The 12927-nt window shown below is 38.6% G+C and overlaps 1 protein-coding gene across 1 annotated transcript; it reads right to left on the bottom strand.

Moving 5' to 3' along the window:
• Positions 1 to 3974: 3974 nt before the first annotated feature.
• TLR1 (toll like receptor 1) lies at positions 3975 to 9485 on the bottom strand. Its single transcript, XM_007522803.3, has 3 exons — positions 9429 to 9485; positions 7874 to 7948; positions 3975 to 7107 (listed from the first exon to the last, which is right to left on the bottom strand). The coding sequence occupies exon 3, from the start codon at positions 7024 to 7026 to the stop codon at positions 4609 to 4611; it is 2418 nt and encodes an 805-aa protein (XP_007522865.2). The 5' UTR covers positions 7027 to 7107; positions 7874 to 7948; positions 9429 to 9485; the 3' UTR covers positions 3975 to 4608.
• Positions 9486 to 12927: the final 3442 nt, after the last annotated feature.

The following is a 12927-nucleotide window of genomic DNA, read 5'->3' as shown; positions in this document are numbered from 1 at the left end:
ATCTACTACCCCCTTCCCTCTCTATTTCTGGCTGTCTCTATCAAATGTATATAATAAAAAATATTTTTTAAAAAAAAAGAAAAAAAATACTTCCTTCTGTGCAGTGAGCTGGCTGGAGGCTGGGTTGCATGCATGACAAAGCAGACACCCCTCGTGAATGAGTTACTTTGCTGGTCAAAAGTAACACTATTGGTAGTGGTCGTAAATATGGCAGTGTCACTGAGAATGTGTACATAGCACTTCCTTCTATTGTTGGCAACCTAAAAAGTTTCAATTTTTGTGCAAACAACATTCCTGAATTCAACATACAGTGAATAAGTGTTTGTCAACATTACTTAATATTTCAATTTATGTTCTTAGGTTAGAGTTCTAGAAGTGAAATTGCCAGGTGAAAGGGCCATGAATGCTTTGATTTTCTTAATACACATTGCCAGATTACTTAGCCCTCCTAGTATTACTATATGACATGCTTATTCCATTGATATATTGATAAAAATGGAACTATTTTTGATTATGGTCTCTCCTGTGAAGTGAGACTACACAACTGCTTTTGCAAGCTTTTGCTGGCCTCTTGCCAATAAAGACCTTGGAGGCCCAGCAAGATAACCACCTGGGAGCATGTCTGCTTTTTGAGGCTGGTGACTCCAGCTGGAATGCCAGCTACTACCATACTGAGTGACCTTCTGTGCTATGGTGTCTCTTCTTTCTCTCTGGAAAAAAAAGTGTCTGGGGCAGTGAGTCCCCAGAAACAACTATAAGAAAGGATTTGGAGAGCCTGACAGAAGTTAAAGATTTAGAAGTTAAAGTTAGGAGATTTTAGAAGGAGTTTGATGAGTATGAAAAATATCTGCTATAAGTGGGAGAAATCAGGGAGGCAATGTATAGAAACAGAAGACATCAGTTATATTCTCCTGACGAAACAACAACAAAAGCTTTCATGCACACCATTTCAGATAACTCGAATCCCAACAAGACTTCCATTCTCAGAAAATTCAACTCACAATTTCTGTTCACACAAATGCAGACTCTGATACAAATATTCAGTTACAAGGAATGTATTACAGAGTTGATCCCAGTAAACACCCTGAAATGAAAGAAAATATGCAATATGAATAGAAAGGAAACCAATATACTCAGAGTGCAAAGTACATGACACACTATTTATATTTTTAAAAATAGGGTGAGAAAGCTGGGTTGTTCGGCTGCCAATTATATTCCCAACATTAGTTGAAGAACCTCCACACTTCTAAATTGCCTTTTCTGAGGGCTAGGTGGGTTCTTATGACCAAGATGAAACCCTTCTAGCAGAGTCCAGCATTTATAATAATCAACTTAGCAACAGAGATTAAAACAAAAACAAAGACACCTAGAATTGCCAAAACAATCTTGAGGAAAAGAAACAGAAATGGAGGCATCACACTCCCAGACCTCAAACTTTATTATAAAGCCATCATAATCAAAACAGCATGGTACTGGAACAAAAATAGGCACACAGACCAGGGGAACAGAATTGAAAGCCCAGAACTAAACCCTGACACCTATAGACATCTAATCTTTGATAAGGGGGACCAAAGTAATAAATGGAAGGAGGCTCTCTTCAATAAATGGTGCTGGGAAAACTGGATTGAAACATGCAGAAGAATGAAACTGAACCACATTATCTCACCAGAAGCAAAAATCACCTCCAAATGGATTAGAGACCTGGATGTTAGACCAGAAACAAGCAAATACTTAGAGGAAAACATTGGTAAAACACTTTCCCACCTAAACCTCAAGGACATCTTTGATGAAACAAACCCAATTGCAAGGAAGACTAAAGCAGAAACAAACAAATGGGACTATATCAAATTGAAAAGCTTCTGCACAGTCAAAGAAACTATCACACAAACAAAGAGACCCCTCACAGAATGGGAGAAGATTTTTACATGCCATACATCAGACAAGAGACTGACTAATCACCAAAATATACAAAGAGCTCAGCAAACTTAGGACCAAAAAAGCAAATGACCCCATCCATAAATGGGCAGAGGATATGAACAGAACATTCACTCCAGAGGAGATCCAAAAGGCTAACAAACATATGAAAAACTGCTCCAGGTCGCTGATTGTCAGAGAAATGCAAATAAAGACAACATTGAGATACCACCTCACCCCTGTGAGAATGGCATACATCAAAAAGGACAGCAGCAACAAATGCTGGAGAGGCTGTGGGGACAGAGGAAGCCTTTTGCACTGCTGGTGGGAATGTAAATTGGTCCAGCCTCTGTGGAGAGCAGTCTGGAAAACTCTCACAAGGCTAGACATGGACCTTCCATATGACCCAGTAATTCCTCTCCTGGGGATCTACCCCAAGGTCTCCATAACACCCACCCAAAAAGATGTGTGTACTCCTATGTTCATAGCAGCACAATCCATAATAGCTAAAACCTGGAAGCAATCCAGGTGCCCAACAACAGATGAGTGGCTGAGAAAGCTGTGGTATATATACACAATGGAATACTATGCAGCTATTAAGAACAATGAACTCAACTTCTCTGACCCATCTTGGTCAGAGCTAGAAGGAAGTGAGCTAAGTCAGAAAGATAAAGATGAGTATGGGATGATCCCACTCATCAACAGAAGTTGAGGAAGAAGATCAGAAAGGGAAGCTAAAAGCAGGATCTGACTAAATTGAAAGTAGGGCACCAAAGTAAAAACCCTGTGGTGAGCGGGACTGTGGACATGTGGCTTCCTGTGCTGGTGGGGGGGGTGGGTGGGTGGGATGGGACACAATCTTTTGGTGATGGGAATGGTGTTTATGTACACACCTATTAAATTGTAGTCATATAAATCACTATTTAATTAATATGAGAGGGGGAAAATTGATTGTATGTCTAACAAAGGGACTTTTCAAAGTTAACCCAATTACCAAATAATGTGATGCTAACAGTAACTATCCATTGTCTTCTTGAACCCTAAGACAGCAGGAACCTCACATTTCCACTATACAGCCTAAACTTCCCCCAGTCCTGGGACTCTAGGGTAGGGCCCACTTTCCCATATGCTTCTCCCAATTCTTATCAAATAATATTGCATCCACTGATTGCAACCTAATCAACACAACGAGTGCCACCCCAAATGCTTCACTTCAGATGGTATCCAGAGACTTCAGGTGTGGAATGACAACCCTTCAGCTTCATCACTTGGGTGAGACCTTTCCTTTCATAGTATACTCTAATTCCATCCCAGGTGGTTCACTTACTGACAAAGTCCTAAAACCTAGATATAGACCAGGTTCCAGGAGATAGAGCATATGTTCACACATATGCATAAACTAGGGCAAATATATACCTGAAAGCAGTAGTACACTAGAGTTTGCAGTGAGTATCCCCCCAACACTTCATCTCCACTATTCCAACCTTTGGGTCCATGATTCTTCAACAATTTGTTTGGCTTTGTATGTTAACTCTCTTTTCAGCCACCAGGTTCCAGATGCCATCAGGATGCCAGCCGGGCTTCCCTGGACTGAAGACCCCACCAATGCGTCCTGGAGCTCCACTTCCCCAGAGACTCACCCTACTAGGGAAAGAGAGAGGCAGACTGGGAGTATGGATCAACCAGTCAATGCCCATGTTCAGCGGGGAAACAATTACAGAAGCCAGACTTTCCACCTTCGGCAACCCACAACAACCCTGGGTCCATGCTCCCAGAGGGATAGAGAATGGGAAAGCTATTGGGGAGGGAGATGGGATATGGAGACTGGGTGGCAGGAATTGTGTAGAGTTATACCCCCCCAACCTATGATTTTGTTAATGTCTCCTTGCTTAAATAAATAAATAAAATAAAAACAAAAACAAAAAAAAGTGTTATTTTCTAATGTTGACGCAGGCACGTAGGGACATATACCACTGACATTTTCTGAGCAGGTCTTCTCTTAATTGCATTATGCATTCAATGAATTCTATTCTAGAAAAGAAAAAGATGAGTCTCTCATGTACTAGAAATTAACTATTTATTTACTTACTTATTTATTATCTTTGACATCACTGGGGCTTCACTACTTCAGGACAATCTTTTCATATATAAAAACAGCAACAGATAGAGATTGAGAGAAAGACACCATAGCACCAAAGCTTTCTTTAGTGCAAGTTGGTGAGTGGTGGGAACAGGCTTAAATTTGCATTGTGCCTACGACAAAATAAATGCACTCTCCAAGTGAGAGTGCATGTATCTATCTTGCAGGCTCAATTAACTGTTCAAATCAAAATGCACACTTTATCCTCTACAAGGATCTGGGCTCAAGCCTCCAGTCACTACAGGGGAGCACCTGCAAATGAAGTTTCACAAGTGGTTGAAAAGTATTGTGGTGTCTCTCCTCTCCTGCTTCTGTCTCTCACTATCTACATTAAAAAGAAAACAGTTAAGAGGGCCAGTACTTCATGCAGAAATGGAGACTCAGTAATCATGGTTGCAAAAAGAAAGTGTAAAAAAAGAGGAAAATGGTCACTTTATTAATACTTATTGCCATATGTAAATAGCTAACTTAAAAATTCCACATTTTCATCTACATCATAAATTCAAATTAATGTTTGGATTTTGATAAATGAAAATAAAGTTATTGTTGAAATCTCAAAAAGCAGAAGTAGTAAGAATATTTTGGATTTGTGTATGACATACTTCTTTTGCTTGCTCTGTCAATTTAATATTAATGGATACTCTTAAGCTAGCCCAAAAAAGTCCATGTTTTCTCTTCTCCTTGGGCCATTCCAAATAAGTCCTTCTTGCCATGAGAGCTTTAAGCTTGTGATAACTGTTAGGAATGGAATACTGTGGAATGGGTTCTAGCAAGATCAAGATTAAGTTATCAGACCCTTTATGAAAGAGATTGTGGTGGGCAAAGTAGAGCTCATAATGGCACCACTCACTCTGTACAAAGTTGGGAGACAGAATAAAGATGGACTTGTAACTTTTCTCAATGCAGTTGATAATGTTTTCTATGATGCTCTTCCCAGGGACAAAGTTTCTCTCATGAAGACAAATTCGTATATTTTCTTTTTCTAAGTTTGGTAGTAATTCACTCTTCACCCAGGCGGAATCATGTTCACTATATGAAATGAAAGCATGGAACTGGAGGTTTCTCTGGAGTTCAGCTAAGGGAGTGTTCCTAGCCCTTTGCCGGGTCTGGGTCCAATGGCACATCATCCTCAGATACCAGAGCACATCAAAGTAGATACAGAGCATGACCGTGGTACTACCCAACACCAGCACAATGACCACAATGGTGACAATCAACAGAGTGGTGTTGCAGGACAGCTGAGACATGTGGAAGTCCTTTAGTGCAGTTCCCTTAAAGCTTTCTGGATAGTCACACTGGTAAGAACCAGGCCAGTCCTCTACCACTTCCCTTGACACTTGGCCCATTCTCTGGACAAACTCTCTGAGCTCACATGTACACTGGAATGGGTTGTTCCCTGCTTTTACTGACCTAATGTTCTGGCAGCTCTGGAAGAAATCAACTGATGGACTGGAAATTGAGTTATAGTCAATGATCAGTGCAGAAAGGCTGCTAAAGGCACCACATCCAGGAAGGTTGGTTAAAAAATTGGAAGCAACATTGAGTACTTGCAAAGCTTCCAGATTGTTGACATCTCTTGGGATGCTCCTTATTCTGTTACTGTGAAGATCAAGGACCTTGACCCTGGGAGGTAGACATCTGAAAACAGACTCAGTAAGTATATTTGAAGATAAATTTAAACTTGATAAACTTTCTGTCCAAGAACAATTTCCTTCATTTTCATCAATCCTTAGAGAATTCTGGCTAATATCCAGTAGTTGTAGAGACTTCATCTTCTTGGTCATGTAAACTATCTTTGTAAATTCTTGTAGTTGATTCATTTGTAAAATAAGAGTCTCTAATTTGGTCAAATTTCCACAATCTTTGAAAATCATGTCTGTCAAGAGATTATTAGAAAAATCCAAATACAGAAATGGGCTAGTTTGTAATGGGCAAAGCATGTGGACCATAGGTGTACCAGACACTGTGAAATGTTGGATGTTCATATTTGCAAAGATTTTGTAGATAGAATTTTGTTCTAAACTGTATGCATTATTGACAACCTGATGTATAGTCAAGGATTTCAGTGAAGTGTCAGAATAATTAAACTCTCTGGGATGAAACCAACCTTGTAGTTTCACATTTTTAATTGAGAAATATTCTACGCCTGTGTGCCAAACCAACTGGAGAATCATCATGAAGGAATTCCAAGTGGTGTCAATGTTATTTAAAGTAAGATTTGATAGCCTTGGATTCTTCTGAAGTTTCCTCAGAGCATTTTGGAAAGAACATGCACCACCATCTTCCAGCACATACTGGATATTAGACAGTTCCAGACTTACTGCCTGACTGATTGACACATCCAAATTAAAATGGAACTCCTTCCCCAGGGGAAAAACAATGTGAAGACTTTCTGTGTTCAGGTCTTGAAGGCTGTCAGGGATTTCTTTTTCCCCATAGGAGTCTCCTAAGACCAGTAAAACCTTACTGATGTGCAGATGGGAAATTGACAGCAACCTAGACTTTTGTAACTGGCTTGCACTCAACCCTAGAAATTCTAGCTGGGACATGTTACCAAACTCTTTGCATATGGGTAGGAAAACAAATGCATTGAAGGAGAGATCCAAATGTTTAAGGTTCGCAGTGGAGTGGCAAGAAATTGTCTCCAATTTGTTGTGAGATAAATCCAAGTATTCCAATTCCTGGTTGAATCTGAAAACACTAATATCAAGATTCTGGATTCTGTTATGAGACATTATCAAGATCTTCAGCTTTGAGAGTGACAGGATGTCAGAAGCCCAAAGCTCAGATATATAGTTGTGTGAAACATTTAGGATTGTCGTACTGGGGGGTAGATCCTTGGGAATATGAATGAGAGTCCTGTTTGATCTGTCAGCTAAAACATCACTTCCATCAGATAGTAGAGTTCTGATCTTAACTATTAGCATGAAGATGATGATTAAATGGAAGACAATAGAGTAAGTTTTAGTCATTTTGTAACAGCAGTTACTCCTAACAGTGTTAATGTTTAGGGTAGTGAAATTCTTCAGAGCATCTTGATGTGGATGCAAAACCTAGGGAAAAATATATATGTCACATGAAATAATTACATTAAACTACACTAACAATCAAAGTGAAACTCTTTGAAACCACACACCCTGAAACCTGAGAAACATACATAATGACTTTTTAAAAATATGTTCCCTATAATCAAGTTTTAGCATGGATGGTGTAACGGTTTAAATGATGCCCCCTCAAATAGACATGCCTCCCTAATAATGTCAACATCTTCAGAACTGCAAATTTTACACATTATTCATTTTTTACAAATGGTCTTTGTAAAAGTAATTAAGGATTTTGAGGGGCTGGGCAGTGGTGCATCCAGTTAAGCACACATAGTACAAAGCACAAGGACCTGCATAAGGATCCAGGTTCAAGCCCCACTTGGTGAAGCAAGGCTGTAGGTGTCTATCTTTCTCTCTCCCTCTCTAGCTCTCCCTCCTCTCTCAATTTCTCTCTGTCCTATCCAATCAAAAGAAAAAAAATAAAATGGACACCAGGAGCAGTGGATTTGTAGCACAGGCACCAAGCCCCAGTGCTTTTTTTGTTTTTTTAACCCTGGAGGGAAAAAAAAAAGGCTTTTGAGATGAGATCATTCTGGATTATACAATAGCCTCTAGATTCAATAACAAATGTCCCTCTAAAAGAAAAGTAGAGAGCTATTTGACAAGGACAGAGGAAGACATAATAGAAACACAGTGGAGTGGATGCAGCAAGCCATATGAAGATAGAGGAAGATTGGTGTGATGTAACCACAAGGCAGGGAATGCCAATAGCCACCTGAAGCTGGAGGAGGCTGTAGAGAGTACAGCCCTTATGATGTCTGGATCTCTGGACTTCTAGTCATCTGTAGAACTAAGGAGGAAATAATTTCTGTTAAATTAAGACAGCAAGTGTGTAATAATTTGTTATACTAGCAACAGGAACTAATGCAGATTTTTAAATATATATATACTCAGGGAAAGTCCTTTGATCCCAGCCCTTCCAAGATGGCTCAGAACTCAAGCTAGGAGTCATAGCTGGTGTACGACAGCACCATCTCATGATTTTCTTGTGAGTTCCCATCCATGTGGCTGAATTGGGACTCTTCTTGCATTATCATGTGTTATCTACACATAATTTGGTCGTATTCAAAAGGTAAATGCACCACGATAAAAGGTTTCTCAGAAAATACATTTATCCACTGATTTATTCAACCAATACCTACTGATATCTACTGATCATGCATTAGGCACTGGAGATAAAGCTGGGAACAAGACAAAATCCTGGGCTGGCAAGATAGCTCACCTGAAGAGTTCTTATCTATATTATAATGTCAAAATTATTGTGCTACTGAAAAAAAAACATTTGTTGACTAGTAGTGCTACTTTATACTTTAAATATATTTTATTTTTTAAATGCTATTAACACTTTTACTTTTATTTGGTATACATTATATAAAAACATGTCTAGATATGTTTATGTCAATTTTCATGATTAACTACATTTAGCTTCGCCATATAGGATAGAGGACATTTGAATTATCTTTGTTTGGAGACTTCGGGAGCATCAAGTCAGGACTTTGATGTGTTTTATTGGGCAATACTTGCACGGTTAATTAGGCCCATTAAGTTCCATCACATATATATGTATTATAAATCTTCTCTGCCCATTTTTTTATTAGTGACAATATCTATTCACAAAAGTATAAGATAACAGGGCTACAACTCTGTACCACTCCCATCACCAGAGTTCTGAATCCCCAGTTCATCCACTGTAAGCTATAGCAGTTTGCTTAAAGTTGCAGATATGGGTTAACTATTATTTCTACAACTATATTTCTATATCTGTATATATTTGCTTTCCCCCCCCATAGTCCCATCTTCTCTTCCTTTCCAAGTTACACATAAACCTATTACTACACCCAAATGTCCCTTCCCTTTTTTTTTCTTTTCTCTCTCCAGGTCCTGATGGAACTGGAGTTCAAAACCCTCTGATCAGTTTTTCTGCCCATTTTAATTATTAACCACTGGTCAGAAGAGTTGAAACCAGCTCAAAAGCTTTTCTGCATTGTTCCCCATATGCTAAAGGAATCTTTTGCTTTTTGTTGTAAAGATGCACTGCACTCACTTTCAACTCTTGATTATACTGGGTATAGCCTAGGAAACTTTGGCAAAACTTGCAATGGTACCTGACCAGTAGTGCTCCAGAAAAAAAATTTCAGTTCTCCAGAAAAATTTTCAGTTATCTGAGGAAACAGAAAACAGCTCCTGAATGCATTTGGGGCAGGTGGGTGGAGGAAACCAAAATAAACCCACCATGAATACAGAGTCATTGTGCAGGAAGATTTACCTACCTCACACTCTTTACAGACATGGATGAAACGCAATGTCCCTGTAAGAAAATCATGAGATGTTTGTGACCCAAATCATCACTTCTTAACTCAAAAATATCTCTGAAAAGAAAGTCATGTAAGATATGAGGTGCCATAAAAGAAAAATCAAACATGGAAGAAAATCCTTTGTCTAAGCAAAGAATAATAGCAGAGAAGCTGATAAACAAATGCCAGTGAACAGACACAGTAAGCGCATATGAGAAATAATCACTTAGAGAAACACCCAGGACTTAATCATAGAGACTCTGGGGATTTGTTTTTGTCCAATAGCTATCAACACCATATTATTATTACTATTACTATTATTATTATTTAACATAGAGAATAAATGTCACTTACCAAGACAACCTTCTCATCTGACTGGCTGGCTATCTGTAAGAAATTCAAGCACTTCCTTGAACATTTATTTCACCAGTGACCATGCTGATGTTGAGGAGAAAAGCTCTTTTATGCCATCTATTGAATTCTACTGAAATTACATCAGATCCTAAGTATAACCTGATTTACTCCCACATATATGTAAAATAAGGTCTGTGGGTTAATTTGCTAGACACACACTAGAATTGAATCATGTCTTTGGGTCCTCTATCATAGGACAGTGTTGTCTAAACTAATGAGGTAAGAAAAGTAGTGTTAATAATCCAGAGTGTTGTTGGATGAATCTAAAATGCTTATTACTGTAGCCTTGATGGTGGAGATGGGGGTAAGGCCCAGGGTATTTCAAGTGCTTGGTTTGTCTTCTTGTCTTTTGATCCATTTAAAAAATAGTGAAAAGAGAGAAGGGTCAAGATCAAAGTTTTGATAAAACTTTTTTTTTTTTTGGCCTCCAGGGTTATCTCTGGGGTTTGGTGCCTGCACTACAAACCCCTTGCTCCTGGAGGCCTTTTTTTTTTTTTCATTTTGATACCCTTGTTGTTGTTGTTATTGTTATTATTGCTGGATGGGACAGAGAGAAATTGAGAGGGGGGTAAGACAGAGAGGAGAAGAGAAAGAGAGACACCTGCAGACCTGCTTCATCTGCTTGTGAAGCGACCCCCCCTGCAGGTGGGGAGTCGGGCTTGAACCAGGATCCTTGAGCCAGCACTTGGGCTTTGCAACACGTGCACTTAACCAGCTGCACTACTGCCTAGTCCCCAAAACTTTTTTTAATTTCTTTATTGGGTAATTAATGTTATACATCTGACAGTAAATACAATAGTTTGTACATGCATAACATTTCCCAGTTTTCCATATAACATTACAACCCCCACTAGGTCCTCTGTCTTCCTTTTAAAACTTTTTTCTTTTTTTTTTACAGAAAGATTATCTATATGCTAACATACACTAGAAGCTAATCATTTTTTTGTTTGTTTTGCAGCCAAGGTTGTCACTGGGGCTCGGTGCCTACACTACAAACCCACTGCTCCCAGAGCTATTTTTTTCCTCTTTAAAGTCCTTTTTATCTTTTCTTTTCTTTTCTTTTCTTTTCTTTTCTGTTTTTATTAGATAGGACAGAGAATAATTGAGAGGGCAGAGGGAGATAGAGAAGGAGAGAGAAAGATAGACAAAGCCCGGTTCTTGCACACAGTAATGTGTGCTCTCAACCGGGTTCACCATGGCCCACCCCCCCATTCATATCTTTTTAACATATTGGTTTTCAAAGACATTCTAGTACTCCAACTTTTCCATTGAATTGCAAACTTTATTCAAAAAATGATTTATCAGAATTCCATGTGAAAAATATGCTCAGAAGCTCCTTCATCTAAGGTCTAAGCCACTTCCTGTGTGTTAGTTGTTTGCACAGTCAAGGGACCCAGGCAAAAAGTTTAAGTAGCTCATCATTAAAGGTGATGTTAGCTGTAGTAGTCTTTTTTTTTTTTTTTTATCAGTGTTTTCTATCAGGTTGGGGAAGTTCCTATCAAACTATTCAGTTTGCTAGAGTGTCTTTATCAGAAGGAAGAATATGGTTACTTTCTATCTTTTTGAAATAAAATTTGTATATAGTTTCTCCATTTATTTTATTTATTTATTGTTGGATAGAGACAGAAAGAAATTGAGAGGGGAGGGGGTGTGAGAGAGACAGTGAGACACCTGAAGCTCAACTTCACCACTTATAAAGCTTTCCCCCTCCAGGTGGGGACCAGGGCCTTGAACCCAGGTCCTTGCACACTGTAGTGTGTGTGCTGAACCAGGTGCACCACCACTTGACTTCTAAGAGTATGGTTTCTTAATCAATGAGGAAGAAACTAAGGCTGTCAGTTCTATGCATTAATTCTGGCAGGAGGTCTCTCTGGAAAAATTTGTAGAGTTGACCCTTGAACAAAAGCCAACCCCACACAGTCAAAAATCAGTGTCTACTTTTTATTTTTATTAGTGATTTAGCCATGTTTTACACAATTTTAATATTTCAGGGGCATAATTCCACAGTAGTATAATTCCACTCATAGTATGTGTAAGTCACCACACCCTTTACCAAAGTTCTCTGTTTCCTTCCCCATAATCACCACAGTTCTCACAAAGTCCAGGTGACAGTTTGGTTATTTTTATTTTTGTAAGTTCATTTGTTTTAGTCATCTGTTCTCCACATCTGAGAGAAACTATCCACTTTCTTTACCTCTTTTCTTACTTAGCATAATCACCTCCAATTCCATCATTTTATTCTAAAAAGTAATATAATCTCATCTTTTTAAATTGTAGTGTAGTATTACAAGGAAGTGTATCATAAGGTCTCTCTCCAATCATCTGTTGTTTAAAGCATTTAGGCAAATCATTTTTTAAATGAGAAGTAGATAATTGACACATTTTTTCCCTCCTCTTGGGGAGAAGCAAAAACAATACATATATACAAGTATGTACTTGTTGTAAACAGTTATTTTTATAATCAAGTATTTATTTTCCCCTTTTTATTTGTGATTAATAGTTGGTTACAAGATTTTAAGATTATAATTGCAGTTCCACACCAGGCCCATCACCAAAGTTTTGTGTATCCACTCTCCCATCTCCCAAAGATAACCACCATGGTTCTCACAAGTCTTAAAAACAGTTTGCTTGCTTCTGTGTTTGTTTGTTTTAACCAAAGCTCTGGTTTATGGTGGTGCAGGGGATTGAATCTGGGACTTTGGAGCCTCTGGTGTGAGAATCTCTTTGCATAACCATTATGCTATCTATCCCTGCTCTTTTGTTTGTTTTTTTAACTCAACTCTGGCATATGGTGGTGCTGCAGATTGAACCTGGTATCTCTAGGACTTTACACAATCAAATCCTATATTCTTACACTGAACTGTCTTCCTTCTGGTCCCAAACTTTCACCTTTAAGTGGAAGGTTTCACTTTACAACTTGGACTCATTGCATATAATTCATATAACTGCATTATAATTTTATTAGAGGGAGGAGGAGGAAGTCCATTTTACAACATGGGAAGCATATGATTCAGTTAGCAGTAAGGAATGAAGAAGAGATAAGAACTACTAAAGACAGAGG

The sequence above is a fragment of the Erinaceus europaeus genome, chromosome 3 (genome assembly GCF_950295315.1).
Source record: "Erinaceus europaeus chromosome 3, mEriEur2.1, whole genome shotgun sequence".
NCBI lineage: Eukaryota > Metazoa > Chordata > Mammalia > Eulipotyphla > Erinaceidae > Erinaceus > Erinaceus europaeus.
This window is presented reverse-complemented; position numbering and strand designations above follow the sequence as displayed.